Source organism: Brienomyrus brachyistius, chromosome 4, assembly GCF_023856365.1.
Source record: "Brienomyrus brachyistius isolate T26 chromosome 4, BBRACH_0.4, whole genome shotgun sequence".
Taxonomy (NCBI): Eukaryota; Metazoa; Chordata; class Actinopteri; order Osteoglossiformes; family Mormyridae; genus Brienomyrus; species Brienomyrus brachyistius.
Window position 1 is genome coordinate 2,073,292 of NC_064536.1, and position 27,497 is coordinate 2,100,788.

Sequence of the window (27,497 nt, forward strand, 5' to 3'; positions counted from 1 at the left end):
ACGTTCTGCCCGCCGGAGCCTCCTGTCTCCTCCCTACGCCTCACTCTTCCTGTCGCGTCCGTCCTCGTTATAATCCTCTGATTTTGATCTCTCGCGATCCAGTTTATTTCCAGTCTCTGTTACTTTTAATTCAACAAAACCCCTTTTGTTTTGTCAAAAAGCTTGTGCTGGAGTCCTTCGTTTCGATATTCGTGACGCGTTGACAGTTAAGGGGAAGATGGAAGGTGTACAAGAAAGTCCTGAGACCACGGAGACGATGGAGGGCAAGACGCAAGGAACACAAGAAAGTCCTGAGACCACGGAGACGATGGAGGGCAAGACGCAAGGAACACAAGAAAATCCCGAGACCATGCTGCAATTTTTATCGAGTGCTGACGTATGTATAATTATGTCTTTCCTTTATTCACTTCTTTACTTTCGCATATTATTTGCTCCATGCCAGCATCCCTCTCCTTATGTTTCTATAACATATTACTACAGAAATGATGATGGAAAAGATGTAAGCTTATGGGGCAGAAAGCAGAAATTATATATAACTTTAATTGATAAAGGAAGATGCCTCAGTTGGTGAAAAGCGAAGTGAACGACAGAAAAAAAAACATACAAGCTTGCGCAAGCTAGACAGTATGGAAGCCCATTTCCGCCACAAAAAGAAATAAAATAAGTCAAAATAACGAAAAACTTTCTCATTATTACGACTTAGTATCTCATAATAACGAGAAACTTTCTCATTATTAAGACTTAGTATCTCATAATAACGAAAAACTAAGTCGTAATAATGAGAGTTTCTCGTTATTTTGACTTTTTTTTTTTCTTTTTGTGGCGGAAATGGGCTTCCATAAGACAGGCTGAGTTACGTATTTAAGGGCTTGCTGAATTTTTAAAATCCCTGGTAGCCCTTGGTGCAGGCGCCCATCAGATAGTGGTAGCCCGAAAATATTTTAACCAGCCCGAATGAAAAAAGAAAAAAAATTAGAATAATATTAGAAAAACCGGGGGCGGCATGGTGGTGCAGTGGTTAGCACTGTCGCCTCACACCTCTGGGACCCGGGTTCGAGTCTCCGCCTAGGTCACATGTGTGTGGAGTTTGCATGTTCTCCCCGTGTCCTCGTGGGGTTTCCTCCGGGTACTCCGGTTTCCCTCCACAGTCCAAAAACATGCTGAAGCTAATTGGAGTTGCTGAATTGCCCATAGGTGTGCATGTGTGAGTGAATGGTGTGCGAGTGTGCCCTGCGATGGGCTGGCCCCCCATCCTGGGTTGTTCCCAGCCTCGTGCCCATTGATTCCGGGATAGGCTCCGGACCCCCCGCAACCCAATAGGATAAGCGGTTTGGAAAATGGATGGATGGATTAGAAAAACCTATATAATACATGTAAAATTAACGAACTTGAACTAGTTCAGTTTTTTGTGAGATTCTGAATCACTGTTTAAGTCCAGTTAAGCCACTCACTGTATCAGTGGCACATGGGTCCATCCATTGACATAATATTCTGCTGCTGACTGGACCATAGCATTCCTCCCCTCCAGCGAAGAAACGTAACAAAGGGCTCCCATGATGCTGAGGCTGCCCTCAGTATTGGCCTCTTCAACTGACTCAGCGTCTTTTATCTAAAACAAAAATAGAGGAGAGCTGTACAAAGGACATTAAAGCTATTTTATTGGTGTGCAGTATTTCAATCAAGTGAAGAGCTGCAGAGAGACACTAACCTTCTCTACACTGCATATATTGACAAAGCAAGAAGGGTATAGGTTGGAAATGGCCAGAGCTATCCTGTAATACATGATTATACTCACTTTAGATAACTAGTCACTAACCTCATCCAAGGCAGCAGACAGCTAGAAAAGAACCGTGGCCCAACACCACCATGAATGATCCAAACGGGTATTATTTGTCCGATAATTGTGTATCGTCTGGTCTGAGGAGCTGAAAAATATATCGAATTGCAGTGTTAGTAGTACTTAATTCTGTAACAATAAACCTGAGGCTGTTACACTTTCAACATTTCACCAGTGTGACCAGTAAAACCAGGTAAATACTGCAGAAAGATATTTAAATAAATGTGCTGCTATGGGACATCAGCAATCTTAGGATATCTCTCCGGCAATCATGACAGAAGGCCAGAACTATCTATTGTATAATTATTTAGTAAATAGTTAGACCTCATAATTTGAACTTGTTATAAGCTTTGCCAATTGCCATGGGTATCAAGGGTTAAAACTCATGCATTCTCAGGACCTTCGAAGATGTTACATTGTTTTATGGTCTTCATGAGCAACCCGAGATATTCTCTGGTTGGCTCTCCTTCATCTACAGCCCCCTCTGCCTCACCTTCACTGTCCATAAAGATAATATCTAATGTTGCTGAAGAGTCGCATTAAGGCCTGAAGACCTTCTCCTGAAGACCCTTGTCCCTGCAGACATTAATTTGATGAAGCTGATCAGCAATGTTGGTTTTACACACTGCCCTACAATCAGAACGATTTTCAGATGACTTCTGAAAGAAGAAAGGCGTCAGACCTCTGGAGCAATGAAGAAATGGACCAGTGTGGTGAGGGAGTGGAACAACATGGCGGTGAGGCGTCGCACCTGTGTGGCGGTGAGGGAGTGGACCAACATGGCGGTGAGGGAGTGGACCAACGTGGCGGTGAGGGAGTGGACCAACGTGGCGGTGAGGCGTCGCACCTGTATGGCGTTGAGGATTCCTGGTTCTGTGTGGTGAGACATTAGAACTATGTTGAAGTGGAAGCAATATATATATATATATATATATCTGCGATGGGCTGGCCCCCCATCCTGGGTTGTTCCCTGTCTCGTGCCCATTGCCTCCGGGATAGGCTCCGGACCCCCCGCGACCCAGTAGGATAAGCGGTTTGGTAAATGGATGGATGGATGGATGGATATATATATATATATATATATATATATATATATATACACACATATATACACATACACACACACACACACACACACACACACACACACATACATACATACATACATACAGTACTGTGCAAACGTCTTAGGCAGGCAAAGATGCTGATGTTTAGATTATCCTCATGTTGGTGTAAAACTATGATATTATGCCTGTCAAAGTGTGTCAGCTTCGCCATTTCAGAACCTCTGCTAAAATCATCCTAGTATTTGCAGTGACCGTCCAGTGCAGCCATGTATTTTTTGACTTGGCCACTAGCACATCTCATACAGCTAGTCAATCTCTCACTGACTTTTTAAACCTATAAATTTTATTATTTAATTGAATTGTTGGTGAAATTTAACAGAATCATGGAACGGCTGAGGTGCCCCTGAGGAGAAGTTTGGGAACTGAAGCGGTGTTCATCTAGCCATCCAACTAGATATCAGTAACTTCTTAGAAAACAGAGGAAATTATTACTAGTTTTTATTGTGTTACTCTTAATTTGCACGTTCTAATATTAAATTGTGTTTTTTGTTCTAAGCCAAAGTACACTTACCTACAGTACACTACCCAGATAAACAGCTTTAAACATTTCTTTGGACTGCCTAAGACTTGCACAGTACTGTGTGTGTGTGTGTAATATATATATATATATATATATATATAATGAGCCACACCCCCAATGCAAAGACAATGTAGGACGGTGCACACACAGCTTAAGTGAGCGTTTTCACCCGCTTACTTGAAAATAATGTTATTTTCATGGCAGGAAAATTATTTTCAAATTAAAGTAACCTGAGTGAGGCAGCATATCTACTACCACTGCAGTGTTCACCTCTCCCCTCTTCCCTCGGTTATCTAGCTAGATAAGCACTTCCCCTGCACTTCACCTTGAATATTTCTTCTTTGAAATTATAGCCGCGTTGTTAACATGATGTTGTCATTGCCCCTTTGCTTTGGTTGGTGCCGTATACTGGTGACTTCAAGAACCCATTCAAAGGCCAATACTGGGTTTTCTTCTTTTGAATGAACTTTTCCCGCCTCCTGCCGGTTTGCTAATGAAGAACATGCATATGTATGAACTGCAATTTACATACGAAACCGAGAGGTCTGCAATTCAGTTCTTACTAGTACAAACTACAGTTGTAGAGCTCTTCATTACATTCTGACTCCCAGAAACCTAGTAAAGGTGATAATATTATGATTAGTAAGAATTGCTATTTTAGATCTCTTAATTCAATTTATTATTCATTATAATTAAATTTCTACTAGTAAAAATGTAATTGTAGAGCTCCTGTCAATAATATCCAGGGTGACCTGCGAGATGAAACACGTCTTCCTGGGAACACTGGCAATGCCAACACACCCATCAACAACCTTTGGAGTATCACGGTAGGTCTCCCATATCACATTAGAGTCAGCAGTTGCATTTAAGTCTGCAAGTTCCTCATACAAACTGTATGCAAACTCATCAGAAACAGCCTGATCTTGGAGTCTGGCTAAGTCCAGCCTCGTTCTCCTAGTAGGTGGTAGCCTCCTGGATCTAAGCTGAATCTTCAGAGTAGCAACAACAAGTCTGTGGTCAGAATTCACCAAGTGGGCACTTCTGTAGGAGCCCCCAGCATCTAACTGATGTGGCTTCTTTTATTATGAAGATTTCAGTTGATGACTCCTCTTGACCCACAAAGCCAAACAAAATCTAAAGCATACAAAGTAATGTGTAAAAATGCATAATATACTACTATGCAAATATCCATCCATTTTCTGAAACTGCTTATTCTATTGAGTATTGCAGGGGCACTTGAGCGAACCATGGAGCTTATGGGGACAAGACACAGTGCAACTCCAACCCCTCTCAGAGCAGGTATCTATTATTACATATTTAAAAGTTTAATATCTGTTTACTCATTTACCTGTAACCACCTCTCTTCCTGAGAATGCCCCATTTCCTGTTAAAAACAAATATTTGACAAATTGGCATTTTATGCATGATAGACACATATATTGCTGTTTGAGATCTCCGTGACTGATGTCAGGTCAGTGGTTGCCGCGCCCACCACACGGTGAAGCTTCTCGGGATCCCAGCCAGCGATCGCCCAGGCAGACACACAGTCCAGTCCCACCCTCCGGAAATGGCCATTCATCTGCCTCAGCCAGTTGTTACAGACACAGTACTGAAGGAGCCCAGTCTTCGTCTCAGCTCAGAGAATAGCGTCCATGTCTCACAGCCATACAGCAAGACAGGGAGCACCAGGACTATAAATACTTGGACCTTCGTCCTCTTGCAAAGATATCAGGAGTCCCACAGCCCCTTTCCAGTAACCTCATGACCCCTCATGCTCTTTCAATCTGTCTGCTGACTTCATAGGAAGAGTCACCAGAGACATGAATGTCGCTTTTGAGGTAGGTAACTCTCTCGACAAGGTGAACATTCTCCCCGCAGACAGACACACCACTGATGGCTGTGCCTAAGAAGTCCTTAAAGGCCTGGATCTTGGTTTTTATCCAGGATTTCCGCAATCCCATACACTCAGTTTCCCGAGAGCCCCAATCGGAGCTTCCATTGACTCCGCTAAGATCACCGCATCATCAGCAAAGTTAAGATCAGTAAATCTTTCTTCACCAACGGACGTCCCACAGCTGTTAGACCCCACGACCCTGCCCAACACCCAGTCCATACAAGCAGTGAACAGAGTAGGAGTAAGTGCACACCCTTGTCGAACCCCAGAATAAACTGGGAAGAACGCAGATGTTCTCCCTCCACTCTGCACAGCACTCACCGTACCAGTGTATAGGCTGGCCATGACGTCCAGCAACTTCAGGGGTATCCGGTGAACTCTCAGGATGTCCCACAGGGCAACTTGATCAACGAAGTGGAACGCTTTACGAAAATCTATAAATGCTGCAAAGAACCTGTGCCGATATTCACGCTTGCGCTCGACCTTACCTGGCACTGAGAGCAGTGTTATCCCCCTGTAGCTACCGCAATCCAGGCGATCACCCTTCCCTTTCCAGATAGGGACTGCAAGTCCCGTTTTCCAGTCAGTTGGGATGATGCCTGTCTCCTAAATGGAAGCAAAGATTGCCTGCAATGCCAGGAGGACAGCCTTACCACCAGCCTGGAGAGGTTCAGCCCGGATACCACAGATCTCTGCAGCCTTCCCTACCCCCAGCTGATTCACCACCCGTGCAATCTCAGTGAGACTGGGTGGTTCACAGCTGACTGGAGGATCAGCGTCGAGAACCGTGGGCGCAGAGATGGGTCAGCTTTAAACAACTGCTCAGAGTAGTTGGCCCAGCGGGTCACAACTGCAGTGTCATCCATAAGGACCATCCCATCACCCGCCCTGACTGCAAATCTCTAAGGAACAGATTCAGATGTGCGTAATGCTTCGATTCCTTTGTAAGCAAGACGTGGATCACTAGACCCACCCCCGCTAAGGATATATCTAAATGAAAAATAATAATATTAACCCATAAATAAATTACATTTACAATAATATTATCATAATATGTTGAGACTTGAAAATGTGAATGCGTCTGTCGTTATGAGAACAGTCACAGTTTGCCAACCTCTGATCTAAATGATGTGGCTTCTTTTACTGTGAAGATTTCACTTTGATATCATGAATCCAGGCGGGTTTGACACGAGGGCATGGCATGGTTCAGGCAGGAAGGAAGGTGGACAACTCACTTGCGGCTCGCAGGGAAACAGTGGTTTATTAAGAGAACACAAAACACAGGAAACTTACCATTACAATTGGGTAAGGGCAGGTAGGCAACGGCTAACACAACATACAAACATCAGTAACATCAATGACTACAGAAGGAACAGAATAGGAACTTAAATACAAAAGGTTAACAAGGATAATACAGGACAGATGAAAACAATTAACCAATCTGGGAGGGTATAGGGCAACGAGCAATCAGGGTAGACACAAACAAGGTTTGACATCAGGTGAAACTAATAATTAACTCAGGGAACTAGGGAATTAAACAGGGAACCTAAGAAACTAACACAAACAAGGAAACACAATCACGGGCACAAAAGCAAAAACCAAAACCGAATACAAATCAAAACAAAGGAACTAGAAAACTGATACAAAGGAAAGCACACGCTCAGCTCACTGAACTATGCGGCCATTCAGGGAACAGAGGAAACACTGAAGACTTGGACAACGGGGGAAGACTGGAAAGACAGACAAACAGGTGCTGACCCTGACAGTTGATGACTCCTCTTGACCCACAAAGCCAAACAAAATCTAAAGCATACAAAGTAATGTACTGTATAAAAATGCATAATATACTACTATGCAAATATCCATCCATTTTCTGAAACTGCTTATTCTATTGAGGATTGCAGGTCTGGAACCAACCTTGGAGGTCATACAAACCCATGAAGGCACACCTATCCAATAGAGGGCAGGTACAGTATCTATTATTATTACATATTTCAAAGCTTAATATTAACGCCTGTTTACTCATTTACCTGTAATCGCCTCTCTTCCTGATATTTAACAAATTGGTATTGTATGCATGATAGACACACTTATTACTTAGGTGTAATTATTTATTACTCTTGCAGCATGTCGAATGCCCACATGCTGTACGTATTTCATATGTACTGTATAAAACAGCAGGAGTGCAAAGTAAGAATTCCATTGTACAGTGCGTCTGCTTGTTTCTCTGTGTGCATTTGACAGTGCAGTCTTCAACCTGAACTTGATAAAACTGAAATTAAATTCTTTGGTGTTTGTTATATGACAGTTGGACTTCGGCGGTGAGACGCGGGTCCTGAATCGAGGTCAGGGCGTAGACCAGCATAGACGTAGGGCATCGCGCCCGAGTGGTGAGGCGCCGGACCTGTGTGGCGATGAGGAGTTGGGCCTGCGTGGCGATGAGGTGTCGGACCTGCGTGTGGTGACACATCAGAACTGCATGGTAAGGCTGTTGGCCAGCAAGGCACTGAGGCATTGTACATCAGTGGAGGTGATGTTCAGGAACTGCATGAAGGTGAGGTAACAGCTGAGTATTTGGATAGTTTATGAGATGAAGAAGACTATGGGAGCTGAGGACAGAAAGCTTTCATTAGTTTTACTGGTGCAGATGTCACTAAATTTAGAAAAGCTAACATTGAATTACTGGAAATCAGGTAATATGTATTAGTTTAAGGACACTGTCTGTACTTCCTGATCTGAATCATGCCTGCATGAAACCTTTATTTCGAGCCCTAGTTTCTCCTGGCCCCATCAAAGTGTCCTTGAGCAAAACACTGAACCCCAAATTGCTCCCGGTGAGCAGGTTGGCGCCTTGCATGGCAGCTTCTGCCAGCGGTGTGTGGATGGGTAAATATGAGGCATGAAATGTAAAGCACTTTGAGGAACAGAGGAGTGGAGAAGCGCTATATAAATGCAGTCCTCATTACCCGTAATGAAATTCTTAGACTCGTATGAAATCTTAGTAACTGATGTGGCTTCTTTTATTATGAAGATTTCTGTTAATGACTCCTCTAGGCCCACAAAACCTAAATCTAAAGCATACAAAGTAATGTGTGAAAATGCATAATATACTACTATGCAAATATCCATCCATTTTCTGAAACTGCGTATCCTATTTTATTGCAGGGGCACGTGAGCAAACCCTGGAGCTTATGGGGACAAGACACAATGACATTCCATCTCCTCCCAGAGCAGGTATCTATTATTATTTCATATTTAAAAGCTTAATATTAACATCTGTTTGCTCATTTACCTGTAACCACCTCTCTTCCTGAGAATGCCCCATTTCCTGTTAAAAAGAAATATTTGACAAATTGGCATTTTATGCATGATAGACACATACATTGCTGTTTGAGATCTCAGTCACTGATGTCAGGTCAGTGGTTGCCGCGCCCACCACACGGCGAAGCTTCTCGGGATCCCAGCCAGCGATCGCCCAGGCAGACACACAGTCCAGTCCCACCCTCCGGAAATGGCCATCCATCTGCCTCAGCCAGGTGTTACATGGGTGTCCCCTTGGGTCCTCAGCAATGAGGATCCTGCGAGCCGGATCACCCTCAGGGAAACGCGCTACATGGCCGTAGTGCCGTAACTGACGTTCCCTCACAATGTAGGTAATGTGCCTCATTCAGGACTCCTCTAGCAACCGCTCATTCAACAGAAAGTCAAACCGGTGGTACCCAAGGATTCTCCGAAGAGACATGGTACAGAAGGAGTCCAGTCCTCGTCTGAAGTCACTGGATAGCATCCATGTCTCACAGCCATACAACAAGACGGGGAACACCAGGACTATAAATACTTGGACCTTCGTCCTCTTGCAAAGATATCAGGAGTCCCACAGCCCCTTTCCAGCGACCTCATGACCCCTCATGCTCTTTCAATCTGTCTGCTGACTTCATAGGCATAGTCACCAGAGACATGAATGTCGCTGTTGAGGTAGGTAAATCTCTCGACAAGGTCAACATTCTCCCCGCAGACAGACACACCACTGATGGCTGTGCCTAAGAAGTCATTAAAGGCCTGGATCTTGGTTTTTATCCAGGATTTCCACAATCCCAGACACTCAGACACCTTGCTCAGTTTCCCGAGAGCCCCAATCGGAGCTTCCATTGACTCCGCTAAGATCACCGCATCATCAGCAAAGATCAGTAAATCTTTCTTCACCAACGGACGTCCCACAGCTGTTAGACCCCATGACCCTGCCCAACACCCAGTCCATACAAGCATTGAACAGAGTAGGAGTAAGTGCACACCCTTGTCGAACCCCAGAATAAACTGGGAAGAACGCAGATGTTCTCCTTCCACTCTGCACAGCACTCACCGTACCAGTGTATAGGCCGGCCATGACATCCAGCAACTTCAGGGGTATCCGGTGAATTCTCAGGATGTCCCACAAGGCAACTTAATCAGCGAAGTGGAACGCTTTACGAAAATCTATAAATGCTGCAAAGAACCTGTGCCGATATTCACGCTTGCGCTCGATCTTACCTGGCACTGAGAGCAGTGTTATCCCCCTGTAGCTACCGCAATCCAGGCGATCACCCTTCCCTTTCCAGATAGGGACTGCAAGTCCCGTTTTCCAGTCAGTTGGGATGATGCCTGTCTCCTAAATGGAAGCAAAGATTGCCTGCAATGCCAGGAGGACAGCCTTACCACCAGCCTGGAGAGGTTCAGCCCGGATACCACAGATCTCTGCAGCCTTCCCTACCCCCAGCTGATTCACCACCCGTGCAATCTCAGTGAGACTGGGTGGTTCACAGCTGACTGGAGGATCAGCGTCGAGAACCGTGGACACAGAGATGGGTCAGCTTTAAACAACTGCTCAGAGTAGTTGGCCCAGCGGGTCACAACTGCAGTGTCGTCCGTAAGGGTCATCCCATCACCCGCCCTGACTGCAAATCTCTAAGGAACAGATTCAGATGTGCGTAATGCTTCGATTCCTCTGTAAGTAAGACGTGGGTCACTAGACCACAGATGGTGTGTCACCTGCTCACAGATTTGTCTAGCAAACACCTCCATATCTGCCCTTAGAGCCCTCACAGTCATTCTTCTCAGTTCACGGTACAGACTGAAGTTGCTACCAAATTATGCACAGCCATCGGCAACCTTCCGGGTCTTATCACAGAAGGTCTCCCACATCACATTAGAGTCAGCAGTTACGACCAAGTCTGCAAGTTCCTCATACAAACTGCATGCAAACTCATTAGAAACAGCCTGATCTTGGAGTCTGGCTAATTCCAGCCTCATTCTCCTAGTAGGTGGTAGCCTACTGGATCTAAGATGAATCTTCAGAATAGCAACAACAGATCTGTGGTCAGAGTTCACAAACTGGGCACTTCTGTAGACCCTGCAGAAAGAAAACTTTAAGTAATTGCGAAAAATAAAGGAAAACCATTTTATGGTGGGGGGTCTCAGTTGTAAATCAATTGGACGCGCAACATTGCAAAGGTGACATATCACAATATTGTTCAGTTCTGTGCCATGTCTTCACTCACACACACCATTCACTCACACATGCACTCCTACAGGCAATTTAGCAAGTCCAATTAGCCTCGGCATGTTTTTGGACTGTGGGGGGAAACTGGAGTACCCGGAGGGAACCCCACAACGACATGGGGAGAACATGCAAACTCCTCACACATGTGACCTGGGTGGACACTTGAACCTGGGTCCCAGAGGTGGGAGGCAACACTGCTAACCACTGCACCACCATGCTGCTCCCGCTAAGGATATATCTATCCATCCATTTTCCAAACCGCTTATCCTATTGGGTCGCGGGGGGTCCGGAGCCTATCCCGGAAGCAATGGGCACGAGGCAGAGAACAGCCCAGGATGGGGGGCCAGCCCATCGCAGGGCACACTCACACACCATTCACTCTCACATGCACACCTACGGGCAATTTAGTAACTCCAATTAGCCTCAGCATGTCTTTGGACTGTGGGGGGAAACCGGAGTACCCGGAGGAAACCCCACGACGACATGGGGAGAACATGCAAACTCCACACACATGTGACCCAGTCAGAGACTCAAACCCGGGTCCCAGAGGTGTGAGGCAACAGTGCTAACCACTGCACCACCATGCCACCCCCTAAGGATATATCTAAATGAAAAATAATAATATTAACCCATCCATCCATCCATCCATCATCTCCCGCTTATCCGGGGTCGGGTCGCGGGGGCAGCAGTCTCAGCAGGGAGGCCCAGACTTCCCTCTCCCTGGCCACTTCATCCAGCACCTCTGGGGGGATCCCGAGGTGTTCCCAGGCCAGCTGAGAGACATAGTCTCTCCAGCGTGTCCTGGGTCTTCCCCGGGGCCTCCTCCCAGTGGGACATGCCCGGAACACCTCAGCAGGGAGGCGTCCAGGGGGCATCCTAATTAGATGCCCGAGCCACCTCATCTGGCTCCGCTCAATGCGGAGGAGCAGCGGCTCTACTCTGAGTCCCTCCCGAATGACTGAGCTCCTCACCCTATCTCTAAGGGAGAGCCCAGCATCCCTGCGGAGGAAACCCATTTCGGCCGCTTGTAATCGCGATCTTGTTCTTTCGGTCACTACCCATTGCTCATGACGATAGGTGAGGGTAGGAATGTAGATCGACTGGTAAATGGAGAGCTTTGCCTTTTGGCTCAGCTCTTTCTTCACAATGACAGATCGATGCAGCGCCCGCATCACTGCTGACGCCGCACCGATCCGCCTGTCGATCTCCTGTTCTATCGTTCCCTCACTCGTGAACAAGACCCCGAGATACTTAAAAGGCCAACAGAACCACATCATCTGCAAAAAGACCTAATCCTGAGGTCACCAAACCGGACACCCTCAGCGACCTGGCTGCGCCTAGAAATTCTGTCCATAAAAACTATGAACAGAATCGGTGACAAAGGGCAGCCCTGACGAAGTCCAACCCTTACCGGAAATGAGTCCGACTTATTGCCGCCCATGCGGACCAGGCTCTGGCACCGGTCATACAGGGACCGAACCACCCTTAAAAGGAAGCCCGGTACGCCATACTCCCGGAGCCCTCCCCACAGGTCTCCCCGAGGGACACGGTCGAATGCCTTCTCCAAGTCCACAAAACACATTTAGACCCTGCGGAGAGTATGGAGCTGGTCCACTGTTCCACGGCCAGGGCGAAAACCACACTGCTCCTCCTGAATCCGAGGTTCGACAATCTGGCGGACCCTCCTCTCCATAACCCCCGAATAGACCTTACCAGGGAGGAGTGTGATCCCCCTGTAGTTGGTTGGTGCCACCTTGCAGCATGTAGAATGCCCACATGCTGTAAATATTTCATATGTACTGTATAAAACATAGCAGGAGTGCAAAGTAAGAATTCCATTGTACAGTGCGACTGCTTGTTTCTCTGTGTGCATTTGACAGTGCAGTCTTCAACCTGAATTTGATAAAACTGAAATTAAATTCTTTGGTGATTGTTATATGACAGTCGGACTTGGATGGTGAAGCGTGGGACCTGAGTCGAGGTCAGGGCGTACACCAGCATGGACGTAGGGCATCGCACCTGAGTGGTGAGGCGTCGGACCTGCAAGGCGGTGAGGCGTCGGACCTGCATGGCGGTGAGGCGTCGGACCTGCATGGCGGTGAAGCGTCGGACCTGCATGGCGGTGAGGCGTCGGACCTGCATGGCGGTGAGGAGTTGGGCCTGCGTGGCGATGAGGTGTCGGACCTGCGTAGCAGTGAGGCGTCGGACCTGAGTGTGGTGAGACATCAGAACTGCATGGAAGTGAGGCTGTTGGCCAACAAGGCACTGAGGCATTATACATCAGTGGAGGTGATGTTTAGGAACTGCATGAAGGTGAGGTAACAGCTGAGTAATTGGATAGTTTATGAGATGAAGAAGACTATGGGAGGTGAGGACAGAAAGCTTTCATTAGTTTTACTGGTGCAGATGTCACTAAATTTAGAAAAGCTAACATTGAATTACTGGAAATCAGGTAATATGTTTCAGTTTAAGGACACTGTCTGTACTTCCTGATCTGAATCATGCCTGCACGAAACCATTATTTCTAAATTGTGCATAAACACTATAACTTCAAGTTTATGGACGTCATGAAAGGGGGAGCAGCCAATCACAGAGCAGAGGGCAGAAAGACCTCCTGCAGGGCAGATTTTGCTCCTTTTAATTGGTTTTTAAGGGTTCTTAGCCCAAATCATCATACACAACGCTGTCCATGTCTTGCTTCTTGATATATTATGTAAATATAATGCAATTAATTGCATTTATTAGAGCTATACTGAGTGTCCATATTGCACATTGTTGTGTGAATAACAGCTTCAGGCTCTGTAGACATTTCATGCTTTGCCATAGAGTATTACAAAAAAAATTGTTTGATGGGATAGTCAAAGTTATTTGTGAAACACACACACACACACACACACACACACACACACACACACACACACACACACACACACCCCGACACACACAGAAAGAAACATCTGCATTGTCCATATTACAGAACTTTGAAGTGGAAGCTCAAATAGAATTTATCAACTGAACCACAAATTGCTCCCGGTGAGCAGGTTGGCGCCTTGCATGGCAGCTTCTGCCAGCGGTGTGTGGATGGGTAAATATGAAGCATGAAATGTAAAGCGCTTTGAGGAACAGAGGAGTGGAGAAGTGCTATATAAATGCAGTCCATTTACCCTCATTACCCGTAATGAAATTCTTAGACTCGTATGAAATCTTAGTAACTGATGTGGCTTCTTTTGTTATGAAGATTTCAGTTAATGACTCCTCTTGGCCCACAAAACCAAACAAAATCTAAAGCATACAAAGTAATGTGTGAAAATGCATAATATACTACTATGCAAATATCCATCCATTTTCTGAAACTGCTTATCCTATTGAGTATTGCAGGGACACTTGGGCAAACCCTGGAGCTTATGGGGACAAGACACAATGACATTCCATCTCCTCCCAGAGCAGGTATCTATTATTACATATTTAAAAGCTTAATATTAACATCTGTTTACTCATTTACCTGTAACCACCTCTCTTCCTGAGAATGCCCCATTTCCTGTTAAAAACAAATATTTGACAAATTGGCATTTTATGCATGATAGACACATACATTGCTGTTTGAGATCTCAGTGACTGATGTCAGGTCAGTGGTTGCCGCGCCCACCACACGGCGAAGCTTCTCGGGATCCCAGCCAGCGATCGCCCAGGCAGACACACAGTCCAGTCCCACCCTCCGGAAATGGCCATCCATCTGCCTCAGCCAGGTGTTACATGGGTGTCCCCTTGGGTCCTCAGCAATGAGGATCCTGCGAGCCGGATCACCCTCAGGGAAACGCGCCACATGGCCGTAGTGCCGTAACTGATGTTCCCTCACAATGTAGGTAATGTGCCTCATTCAGGACTCCTCTAGCAACAGCTCATTCAACTGAAAGTCAAACTGGTGGTACCCAAGGATTCTCCGAAGAGACACAGTGCCAAAGGAGTCCAGTCCTCGTCTCAAGTCACCGGATAGCATCCATGTCTCACAGCCATACAGCAAGACAGGGAGCACCAGGACTATAAATACTTGGACCTTCGTCCTCTTGCAAAGATATCAGGAGTCTCACAGCCCCTTTCTAGCGACCTCATGACCCCTCATGCTCTTTCAATCTGTCTGCTGACTTCATAGGCAGAGTCACCAGAGACATGAATGTCGCTGTTGAGGTAGGTAAATCTCTCGACAAGGTCAACATTCTCCCCGCAGACAGACACCACTGATGGCTGAGCCTTAGAAGTCATTAAAGGCCTGGATCTTGGTTTTTGTCCAGGATTTCCGCAATCCCAGACACTCAGTTTCCCGAGAGCCCCAATCGGAGCTTCCATTGACTCCGCTAAGATCACTGATTCATCAGCAAAGTTAAGATCAGTAAATCTTTCTTCACCAACGGACGTCCCACAGCTGTTAGACCCCACGACCCTGCCCAACACCCAGTCCATACAAGCATTGAACAGAGTAGGAGTAAGTGCACACCCTTGTCGAACCCCAGAATAAACTGGGAAGAACGCAGATGTTCTCCCTCCACTCTGCACAGCACTCACCGTACCAGTGTATAGGCTGGCCATGACGTCCAGCAACTTCAGGGGTATCCGGTGAACTCTCAGGATGTCCCACAGGGCAACTTGATCAACGAAGTGGAACGCTTTACGAAAATCTATAAATGCTGCAAAGAACCTGTGCCAATATTCACGCTTGCGCTCGACCTTACCTGGCTCTGAGAGCAGTGTTATCCCCCTGTAGCTACCGCAATCCAGGCGATCACCCTTCCCTTTCCAGATAGGGACTGCAAGTCCCGTTTTCCAGTCAGTTGGGATGATGCCTGTCTCCTAAATGGAAGCAAAGATTGCCTGCAATGCCAGGAGGACAGCCTTACCACCGGCCTGGAGAGGTTCAGCCCGGATACCACAGATCTCTGCAGCCTTCCCTACCCCCAGCTGATTCACCACCCGTGCAATCTCAGTGAGACTGGGTGGTTCACAGCTGACTGGAGGATCAGCGTCGAGAACCGTGGACGCAGAGATGGGTCAGCTTTAAACAACTGCTCAGAGTAGTTGGCCCAGCGGGTCACAACTGCAGTGTCATCCATAAGGACCACCCGCCCTGACTGCAAATCTCCGAGGAACAGATTCAGATGTGCATAATGCTTCGATTCCTCTGTAAGTAAGACGTGGGTCACTAGACCACAGATGGTGTGTCACCTGCTCACAGATTTGTCTAACAAACACCTCCATATCTGCCCTTAGAGCCCTCACAGTCATTCTTCTCAGTTCACGGTACAGACTGAAGTTGCTACCAAATCATGCACAGCCATCGGCAACCTTCCGGGTCTTATCACAGAAGGTCTCCCACATCACATTAGAGTCAGCAGTTATGACCAAGTCTGCAAGTTCCTCATACAAACTGCATGCAAACTCATTAGAAACAGCCTGATCTTGGAGTCTGGCTAAGTCCAGCCTAATTCTCCTAGTAGATGGTAGCCTACTGGATCTAAGATGAATCTTCAGAATAGCAACAACAAATCTGTGGTCAGAGTTCACAAACTGGGCACTTCTGTAGACCCTGCAGAAAGAAAACTTCAAGTAATTGCAAAAATAAAGAAAAACCATTTTGTGGTGGGGGTTCTCAGTTGTAAATCAATCGGGCGCGTAACATTGCAAAGGTGACATATCACAATATTGTTCAGTTCTGTGCCATGTCTTCACACTCACACACCATTCACTCACACATGCACTCCTATAGGCAATTTAGGAAGTCCAATTAGCCTCAGCATGTTTTTGGACTGTGGGGGGAAACTGGAGTACCCGGAGGAAACCCCACAACGACATGGGGAGAACATGCAAACTCCTCACACATGTGACCTGGGTGGACACTTGAACCTGGGTCCCAGAGGTGGGAGGCAACACTGCTAACCACTGCACCACCATGCCGCTCCCGCTAAGGATATATCTAAATGAAAAATAATAATATTAACCCATCCATCCATCCATCATCTCCCGCTTAATCCGAGGTCGGGTCGCGGGGCAGCAGCCTCAGCAGGGAGGCCCAGACTTCCCTCTCCCCGGCCACTTCATTTAGCTCCTCTGGGGGGATCCCGAGGCGTTCCCAGGCCAGCCGAGAGACATAGTCCCTCCAGCGTGTCCTGGGTCTTCCTCGGGGCCTCCCCCCAGTTGGACATGCCCGGAACACCTCACCAGGGAGGCGTCCAGGGGGCATCCTAATTAGATGCCCGAGCCACCTCATCTGGCTCCTCTCAATGCGGAGGAGCAGCGGCTCTATTCTGAGTCCCTCCCGAATGACTGAGCTCCTCACCCTATCTCTAAGGCAGAGCCCAGCCACCCTGCAGAGGAAACCCATTTCGGCCGCTTGTACTCGCGATCTTGTTCTTTCGGTCACTACCCATTGCTCGTGACCATAGGTGAGGGTAGGAACGTAGATCGACTGGTAAATCGAGAGCTTTGCCTTTTGGCTCAGCTCTTTCTTCACCATGACAGATCGATGCAGCGCCCGCATCACTGCTGACGCCGCACCTATCCGCCTGTCGATCTCCTGTTCTATCGTTCCCTCACTCATTTACATTTACATTTACAGGATTTGGCAGACGCCCTTAGCCAGAGCGACTTACATAAGTGCTTTGAGACTCTGCAATGAATTTCCGATGCTAGCTCAATAAGGACCCAAGCTATGAATACTATCTCTCTGAGAACTCCGTTGAGTAGTGAACTCGTGAACAAGACCCCGAGATACTTAAACTCCTCCACTTGGGAGAGGACCCCATCCCCAACCCGGAGAGAGCAATCTACCCTTTTCCGGCTGAGGACCATGGTCTCGGATTTGGAGGTGCTGATTCTCATCCCAGCCGCTTCACACTCGGCTGCGAACTGTCCCAGTGAGAGCCGAAGGCCAACAGAACTACATCATCAAAAAGACCTAATCCTGAGGTCACCAAACCGGACACCCTCAATGACCTGGCTGTGCCTAGAAATTCTGTCCATAAAAACTATAAACAGAATCGGTGACAAAGGGCAGCCCTGACGGAGTCCAACCCTCACCGGAAACGAGTCCGACTTATTGCCGCCCATGTGGATCAGGCTCTGGCACCGGTCATACAGGGACCGAACCGCCCTTAAAAGGAAGCCCGGTACCCCATACTCCCGGAGCCCTCCCCACAGGACTCCCCGAGGGACATGGTGTAATGCCTTCTCCAAGTCCACAAAACACATTTAGACTGGTTGGGCAAACTCCCATGAACCTTCCTTAGGGGGCAGCGTGTGGCTCAGTGGGCTAAGCCTGTGTGCCTGTAATCAGAAGGTCGCAGGTCCAAACCCAGCCTCAGCCTGTGGGTCCTTGAGCAAGGCCCTTAACCCCCAGCTCCCTGTGCGCTGCTATAGGTGGCAGCCCTTCGCAGACAACTTCCTCAATGAAAAGAAAAAAAAAAGAGCAAGTTGTGGGAGGCGTAAAGACAATTTCCCTATGGGGATCAATAAAAAGTGTCAATTTTTATTATTTAATTATTAAAACCCTGCGGAGAGTATGGAGCTGGTCCACTGTTCCACGGCCAGGGCGAAAACCACACTGCTCCCCCTGAATCTGAGATTCGACAATCCGGCGGCCCCTCCTCTCCATAACCCCCGAATAGACCTTACCAGGGAGGAGTGTGATCCCCCTATAGTTGGTTGGTGCCACCTTGCAGCATGTCGAATGCCCACATGCTGTACGTATTTCATATGTACTGTATAAAACATAGCAGGAGTGCAAAGTAAGAATTCCATTGTACAGTGCGACTGCTTGTTTCTCTGTGTGCATTTGACAGTGCAGTCTTCAACCTGAACTTGATAAAACTGAAATTAAATTCTTTGGTGACTGTTATATGACAGTTGTACTTGGGTGGTGAGGCGTGGGACCTGAATCGAGGTCAGGGCGTACACCAGCATGGACGTAGGGCATCGCACCTGAGTGGTGAGGCGTCGGACCTGCATGGCGGTGAGGCGTCGGACCTGCATGGCGGTGAGGCGTCGGACCTGCATGGCGGTGAGGAGTTGGGCCTGCGTGGCGATGAGGTGTCGGACCTGCGTGGCGGTGAGGAGTTGGGCCTGCGTGTGGTGACACATCAGAACTGCATGGTAAGGCTGTTGGCCAGCAAGGCACTGAGGCATTGTACATCAGTGGAGGTGATGTTTAGGAACTGCATGAAGGTGAGGTAACAGCTGAGTATTTGGATAGTTTATGAGATGAAGAAGACTATGGGAGCTGAGGACAGAAAGCTTTCATTAGTTTTACTGGTGCAGATGTCACTAAATTTAGAAAAGCTAACATTGAATTACTGGAAATCAGGTAATATGTTTCAGTTTAAGGACACTGTCTGTACTTCCTGATCTGAATCATGCCTGCATGAAACCATTATTTCTAAATTGTGCATAAACACTATAACTTCAAGTTTATGGACGTCATGAAAGGGGGAGCAGCCAATCACAGAGCAGAGGGCAGAAAGACCTCCTGCAGGGCAGATTTTGCTCCTTTTAATTGGTTTTTAAGGGTTCTTAGCCCAAATCATCATACACAACCCTGTCCATGTCTTGCTTCTTGATATATTATCTAAATAAAATGCAATTAATTACAAATATTACAGCTGTACTGAGTGTCTGTATTGCACATTGTTGTGTGAATAACAGCTTCAGGCTCTGTAGACATTTCATGCTTTGCCATAGAGTATTACAAAAAAATAGTCAAAGTTATTTGTGAAACACACACACACACACACACACACCGACACACACAGAAAGAAACATCTGCATTATCCATATTACAGAACTTTGAAGTGGAAGCTCAAATAGAATTTATCAATATTACAAATTGATTACTTGTACAACTGTTGGTGCCGCTCTGACAGCATACAGTGTCGAGAAGCTTTTAATATTGTGTTTCTCTATGGATCCCGACACGTTGCTGTTCAACTTTCAAGATTTATTGTCCTATACCGATAACAATGCAGCATCATTGATGGTGGCGCAGGAAGTAGTGCTATCGTTTGGCAACTGAAGGGTTGCAGGTTCGAGCCCTAGTTTCTCCTGGCCCCATCAAAATGTCCTTGAGCAAAACACTGAACCCCAAATTGCTCCCGGTGAGCAGGTTGGCGCCTTGCATGGAAGCTTCTGCCAGCTAGGAGATATGTTGTAAAAAATTTTTCCAACACATATTTCATTAAAGTTTTTTTGCTCATTAATTCAGCTATAAATGGAGTTTTAGATGAAATTCTTTTGTTCTGGCAGGTATTACAGCTCATTTAGATTGTTTTTTCATTCAAATTTTTTTTACAGATTTCCTTCCATGAGTTGTCCGATGAAAAGACACTGTTTGGATCCTTACCTCTTCGTGAGTTCTCCTGCGGTAAGATTGCAACAAAATATAATCTGCTACTGAGTTCTAGTGCAATGTGTAACATGTGATTAAGCGTTTTTTTTTTTTTCTTTTAATGATCATTTGTAATATGCAGTGAAGGACCCAACAGAATTCATGGAAAGGGAAGATAAGCTTGGAAACAGCCTTCAGGAGCCCTCATCTCCTCAACATCACAGAGCCTCTACATCTGCAACGATTGACATGGATTGGATTCTGGAGCTGGTGAGTCGTTTACTTTCTTCAAAGTAGTGAAAAATATATCAATCCAATCACCATAAAGATCTTGCTTTTAAAGTGAACTGAATTATTTAAATGTAACATTTAGGGCTATTGTACTGAAACTGGATACTGGATATAATTTCAGAATCACTGCGCAAACAAGAATAAATCAAGGTTACACCAGTTTATATGTTAAGATTAATAAAATAAGCCAACCAATCATGAAGATGACAGCACCATCATTTTTAATGATTAGTCCAAAGTGTTGATTCATGATTACAATTTTTTTCCTCAGGTGTTAAATGAGCGATTATTTACACCAGATGTGGAGGAAACATGTAACGTGAAAGTATACAGGTAATTCTGCTGTGTCTTATGTAACTGAACTTCTGCATTACTGTTTGTCGTCAACAACTGAATAATGGACATCCATCAGTCAACTGTCTCACCCAGTGACTTTTAACCACTTCAAATACGAATCACACTGTCCAGTGTAGAGGACACAATCAGTATGATACCATCTTGGGTTCACTGCCAGAGTCTCTCCTCCAACCTTGGTCCTGTGATACAGGTTCTTGGCGAGCCATGCTGGAAGGTTCTTCTGCTGCGTCACAGGCTTGGGGTTTGAGGTGGAATCAGGCGGGGAGGTGACCTACAGCTTCTGCTCCTGGGAAAAAGCCCCCCAGACCTCCAGTAGCTGGAGTCCAGCTGGGCCAATTTTTGACATCGAGTGTCCCCAAGGGACCCTGAAGGAGCTGCACCTCCCTCACTGTGAGATGATGTTTGCAGGTAAATTTTACAGGTTAATGTGAAAGTTCAGATACTTCCTATTATACTTACCCAGGATGGTTTAGACAGTTTGTGTTACGCTAAAAAGTTGTGTGAAGGAGTTTGACCCACTGTGTTTAACACGGATGTGTATAAGGTGAAACATAACTGTGAAAAAAATATAAATAGGCAATTATTCAATGCACCCTGGAGTCTTAAAACCAGTAAGGAGACTGAGAGGTGGTTTGACATTGCTGGGGAGGGGGGGAGGGGGAGGTGTTATATACAGCCACTTTATGTTTCCTGTGGGGGGGCACAGTGTCACACAAACAACAATACCTGGGGTGTGGCATGTGCTCACCAGCAGGACACATAACACAGATGTAAAAGCAAACTGAAAGTGAATCTTCCAGCTTTCTCAGATATCACATATGCTTAATGTACTGAGGGGAGACTTGGGAATCAGACTGAAGGCTTCTTACTTCTGCCCATAAAGAATCAATCGATTTTCCTTCCAGATGAAAACCTGGCTGTAGCACATGTGAGCAACGACAACATGGAGATTCTGCATCCACTGGAGGTGACAGACACACATGTGGTCATCAGCATCACCCACCTCTCTGGTTTTGGTGTCATAAAGAGGAAAGAATCCAGCAAAGTCCGTGGGCAAGTGTTACTGCTGCTCCGGCCCAAACCACAAATCTTGAATGTGTTCTTGCTGCCCCTGAATGTGCCTCCTGACCAGGTGAGCATTTCCATGCCTGATTATTTCACCAATGCTCAGCCACACACATCATCTCCCACCCAGTCACACCCTCTGACCAGCACAGACACTCCAATATTCGCATAGTCACAAAATATACCTTAATGGCTGGTCTTCCGAGTGAAAGCTGGCCAAGGTTATAAAATACATTACATTTCTTTGTAGAAATAAGGGTTAGGGCTCTATCCTTATCCACATGGGGCAGTTTAGGGAGATGAGGAAGATGAATAAGGCAGTTGACAGGTTATGATGCTCATCGTCGATGTTACCCAACGCAGGTGCACCAGCAGATGCAACACAGACATAACATCTTCATTCCTACCAGCTCCATGTGCACGCTCATTCATAAACGGCGATACAGGATGTCCTGTAACCCCAAGGCTATAAGGAGGATCCAGCTGAAGGTGACGACCCAAACAACGATTGAAGAACATATGTTAATATATCCAAGTGCCATACAGTACCAATCAAAAGTTTGAGTACACCAGCTTGAAACCATAATTCTGTATTTTAAACTGCATACCCCTATCTGTTACCAGCAGTGGAGATCCATGGCTTTGACTATCACAGCAAAGTACAACCCAAGCAGTTTGAAAATTTTGTCTCCAATATTGATTCATGTTGGAGCAAAACACCCCAGTAACGAATAATGGTCGATTTTACATGGTGAAAAGTTTGACACTAGTGGTTTTAGTTAAACGGTGTTTTGCTGACTGGTATGGTTGTCAATTTTTCAAACTCAATAAACAACTGAAAATTCTTAAAATAGTTTAAATGTCAATCAAATAACTATTAGTTATACAAATTATACATTATAAAAAGCCTCACAATGCTGAACAAAGGAGCACATTTCTATCTGTTTTTACTAAATGATAATTATATTATAAATTATAAATCAATTGTACACACACACAAGATTGTTTTCAGTTATTTTTTCAAACTTAACACTTGTCTCGGCCTAAGACTGGCATGTTTTAATATAGGACATGCATCTTCTCTGCCTATTCCCTAGAGAGAGCTGCTTTTCTCAATGTGTTTAAAGGGACATAATCGGTTCTTTATTGATGAGTTTTTCCACCAACACTGACGAATTTACGGAATCTTAATATCAAACGATTTTATTGGCCAGCTGATGTATCAGTCGAGATTAACTTCTGATTAACGCTATTCTATAAAGATTACGGTAGAGTGGGCAGCCCTTCATTCTCAAGCAAGATAATAACATAAAATACACCTCAGAATTGCCCAAGAACTATCTGGGGAACAAGGAAAGTGAAGGGAACCTTATTACACTGATGACTGGGCCTTCCCAGTCTGCAGGCCTCCATCCCATTAATCCTGAATGGGGTGAAATAGACAGAAGAGTCAAAGCAAAGCAACCAGCAAGTGCCCTGTGTCTCTAGGAACGGCTGCAGAAGGGCTAGGAAGACCTCAGGTGATCTCCTGCTGAACCAAATGCCTCATGGTTTTGGGGCTGTTATCAGGACAAATGGTGGCTGTTTTGGGGAATCCAGGAAGTCTTTTAAACCCTGCTTTGATGCCCCATGTTTTGTGTTTTCCATGTGTAAAACATGAAAAAACCTATTTTCCAGCAAGTGTACTCAAACTTTTAATTGATTCTTCCTGCATGTGGTGGAAGTTATTTCACATACAAAAGTACAAAATACACTGAATTAAATGTAGCAATTAATGCACCCAGGGTGGCTCATACTGTTTGGGGGTTTGAATACCACCAAGTTCTCACTTTTAAATGGGATTCAGAACATCACCAGCAATTTCCCCTCTTCACCTCTAGAATGAAAAGTTCGAATACAGTTTTGACCAAACAATCCACCCAACTTTTGAGGTATTTCTGAAACGTGACGTGGTGGAAGTGGATCTGAGTGTCCTGCAAGACAGGAGCGGTAAAGTTGTGTGGCGGCGCTTCATCGATCTCACAGGTGATAACATGCAATTTCTATATGGAAATAAACAGAAAGGGCAGCTGGAGACCATCAGGACAAGCAAACATGATTAACCACTGGGCAGAGATTCCAGTGTGGGCAGTGTGCACCCCTGATTCTAACTGCTTAATACTTCATGTGGATCTAACTTAGAGAAAATGCTTCACTGTTCACTGCACTGTGAAAGTCAGCGTTCTGCTGTTTGCTTAATGTAATTTAGAAACTGGAAAGGCCTCATTTAACAGGAATTCACAGAAATACCTGACACCAATTCAGGTTAACTAACCAAAAAGCCCTCAAAGAAATCCATAACCAAGCTGCTGTCTCTTCCCTTAGATGCTGTTCTTCCATCATCTATTACAGAAGAGGAAGATCAGTCCACAGGTAGCTGGGATTTCTTGCCGCCTCCTTCATGAGCACTGGGACAAAGAACCCAAACTGGGTCATTGTTTGGACTCGCACAGATGATGCTGATTGGCAGCATCTCTGATACAGGCATTGGTGTCACTTCCTGCTTTGGTACCATTCCGAGGTTCTCCTGCTCAGCCCGTTATACCTTTTCTGATGTCATAACGACATTCACACTGCATCCAAATACATTTTCATGAGGTCAAAAGATGGATTTAACCATCCCGTAACTCACTGAACGTACAGAAAATGCCTTTAACGAGAGCCCAAACAGATAAGGGGAAACACTGAAAGGTTCCTTTCTCTGGATATTCCTCAAAGGTCAGCCTGCACAAGCCTTTCCATAATAAATATTAATCATCACCTATAAATATATTCAGAGCAAATGATTCACTTCAGCAATGTTTAGTTTATCTATCAACATAGCATACTGTCAATGCTAATTACAAGATAATTACATCACATGTATCAGGAATTTGTTCTCATTTTCAAATTCACAGTGACAGTCCAAACTGCATCCCGCCCCAGTCCATCTTGGCATATTAACAAACTGATTGCTTTTAAATGAATAATGGATTTATTGTAGCAACGGTTTATTTCAGCTCATTCTCCAATGACCTCTTGTCATTCAGGTGTGGCGTTTGTAGACCAACACAGGGAAGCCATCGTCCAGAGAGTGTCACTGATCGAACCCTTACTGGATGAACTGCACAAACACATCTCAGAAGAGAAGTATGATTACATATGCGCTGCCAAAACAAGACAGAACAAGTTTAGGAGGCTGTATGAGGTCTTGAACTGCAAAAAGCTAAAAATGCTTTTTTTTGAAACCCTGAAGAAGAACGAACCGCACCTTGTCTCAGAACTGGAAAGATCTTAATTTGACCAGTATGCAAAATCCTGTTTCCGGCTCCATATCTCCCAGTTTACAGGGTGTTCTTCAGGCAGAGCCCTGTGAAGCTGGTTCATGGTGGAGAGTTCCAGGAAGAGAGAAACTGTTGAAAGAGAAGTAGCTTTTGGCCACAGCTGGTGTGCAGTGGTTTGCTGTGAAATCGCAGTGAAAAAAAGATACTGCAGATTGTGGACACAACCCTGGTTGTGTGGACAGATTTAACAACTTTAGCAAAACTCTCGACTTTATTTCAATATGAGAAATTTGTCATACAGCTATATTTTTAATGGAAAAAAGATCATCCAGCTATATATTTTTTTATAGAAATAATGGCCAAGGAACTGTTTCTAGAGCATTTTCTTTGTTTAAACTAATTCAGAGACTGCCCCTTCTCCCTGCATGACTGAGGACTCGTGAATTATTTGAGTTAATATATGTGTTGTTAAACACGGATACCAAATTAATGTAATAATCACGTTAAGCACAAAATTGCAGTTTACAAATGCTTAATATAAACTGTTACTCTAGGAATCTAATGACTACTTAGACTAACCTAGAATTAAGATTTGTCATTTGTAATTTGAAAGGTCACTTCTGTAAAACGTATCCAAAAATGTAAATATCTGGTGATGTGTAACATAACCCGTACTATGTACGGACGCGAATAACCAGCGTATACGATGTAATTTTAATTATGAATTAATGCAGCTCATATGATGTGTACACTTCCAGATTCCGATGTGATGCTTGTTGGAGTTAGACTCCACCGAGTCCGTTGATGAGGAAAGAGATGCACACGTGAGGCGAAAGCTGGTTGTAAGTCAGCTCGCTTTATTCCTTGCACAGACCGCGATCCGGGAGCCACGCTCAGATGCATAAACAGTACATACCCAAGGAAGCTCAAATTCTACTGTCTGTGTCTGGCTTATATAGCCTGTCTGGGGCATCAGCAACTCCTTCCCTTGTTAGGCCCAGTAGGTCAAGAGTAAGCATAATGTCACAACAACCCTGCAACACACCTTCTGCTTTTTCTGCTACACCACAGTCTAGGGTGAGCCCCCCTCCCCTGCCTGCCTGCAAGTTGGTTCCCATTTTTTAGTGTGACAAAGTTTAGCACAAAGCTTGGCCCCCTTCATGCTTGGTATCAAATAGACGGAGAAATTCTCATAAACCCGAATCTGATCATGGATCATTACGTAATTGCAAAGTTAAATGCTTTTAAGTGAAATTAGCTTCGGTATACGGTCGTAAATCCGTCGGGCCACTATGCACACTTCCTAGACCAGCACTCCGGTCGGATGTCCCCAATCATTGATCCGATTGTCCGAATTCCCGATAATCGACTTTTAGACTTTCAAATCACGCCTCGGATTCCTGCGGAGTGGAGCAGAACCGAAACACTGAAGATACCTGCGTGTACACCAGCCGCACAGAAAGGGAGACGAAAAGCAAAACCTACAAAGAAGACGCCGGAAACCGCTCCAGACCTGCCCACCCCCCACATCCCCCCGAACTCCATTTCTCGATCATCTCATCACCGCTTCCAAAGACACTGTCCACAACCACGTAAACTCCCTTTCATTCATTTGCTATTCAAACCTGTTCTGTTCACCTGTTTTATAATTTTCGGTCGCGCTTGCTGGACAGAGCAGTATTTCCGTTTAAGGGTACCCATTAATATTAAGTCACTGCCTTCCCATATTCTATCCTGCTCACCGATTTCATTGTTTTGTTCTGTTATTTTTGGCTTTGTTTTATGATAAGTGTAATGTCTGTCGTGTGTTGGCTGTAGTGTCAGAAATAAATGCCTTTTATACATTTTAAATCTCCGTCTGAGTGATTGTCTCATAATTAAGTCACTTCACTGACGCGAACCACCCTTCATAAATTTTAAGTCCAAACTTGTCCTAAAGTATCGCGAAACTCTTTCCACGGCCTTGAGTTTTGCTATAGAGCTGCTACCTACCAGGCGAGTTACATTCTCGGGATGAACGTTATAACCCAGGTTAGGTAGTAATAATGTAATTAATGAATTCCATTCATCTCCTGGAACTAAATCTTCCAATAACTAACTAATTGGGATTTCCATAATATTGTTTATTGGAGAAACAAACCATTCTAGCATAATAATTACTGAACATTATTAATTAATAATAATTTTCTCTACATATTGAT

The 27,497-nt window shown here is 45.3% G+C and overlaps 1 protein-coding gene across 17 annotated transcripts; it reads left to right on the plus strand.

Moving 5' to 3' along the window:
* On the plus strand, nucleotides 1-27,147 carry LOC125740436 (NACHT, LRR and PYD domains-containing protein 1b allele 2-like). 17 transcript variants are annotated; one of them, XR_007397628.1, is made up of 21 exons: nucleotides 1-376; nucleotides 2,478-2,717; nucleotides 4,231-4,311; nucleotides 4,715-4,783; nucleotides 7,283-7,345; nucleotides 7,687-7,860; nucleotides 8,544-8,612; nucleotides 12,859-13,131; nucleotides 14,293-14,361; nucleotides 18,808-19,053; nucleotides 20,248-20,317; nucleotides 20,424-20,551; nucleotides 20,844-20,905; nucleotides 21,120-21,337; nucleotides 21,835-22,061; nucleotides 22,358-22,483; nucleotides 23,875-24,019; nucleotides 24,359-24,406; nucleotides 25,063-25,162; nucleotides 26,055-26,138; nucleotides 26,673-27,147. XR_007397628.1 is itself a non-coding variant. In XM_049011545.1 (20 exons), exons 1-20 carry the CDS (start codon nucleotides 218-220, stop codon nucleotides 26,080-26,082), a joined length of 2,595 nt encoding a protein of 864 aa, XP_048867502.1. In that variant the 5' UTR covers nucleotides 1-217; the 3' UTR covers nucleotides 26,083-27,147. The 17 variants fall into 17 exon arrangements, 14 of the variants coding, with proteins under 14 accessions (XP_048867502.1, XP_048867513.1, XP_048867500.1 ...); XM_049011545.1 differs by having other exon boundaries at nucleotides 26,055-27,147; XR_007397627.1 differs by having other exon boundaries at nucleotides 2-376; nucleotides 25,063-26,138.
* The last annotated feature ends 350 nt before the right edge of the window (nucleotides 27,148-27,497 follow it).

What these genes read in the sequence shown, in the direction of transcription:
- LOC125740436 (XM_049011543.1), top strand. Translation starts at nt 218, where the DNA reads ATGGAAGGTGTACAAGAAAGTCCTGAGACCACGGAGACGATGGAGGGC. An exon ending in TCCATCTCCTCCCAGAGCAG is followed by an intron (nt 8,613 to 12,858) that starts GTATCTATTATT and finishes GTTATATGACAG; the next exon opens with TCGGACTTGGATGGTGAAGC. An exon ending in AGAGGAAGATCAGTCCACAG is followed by an intron (nt 24,407 to 25,062) that starts GTAGCTGGGATT and finishes CTTGTCATTCAG; the next exon opens with GTGTGGCGTTTGTAGACCAA.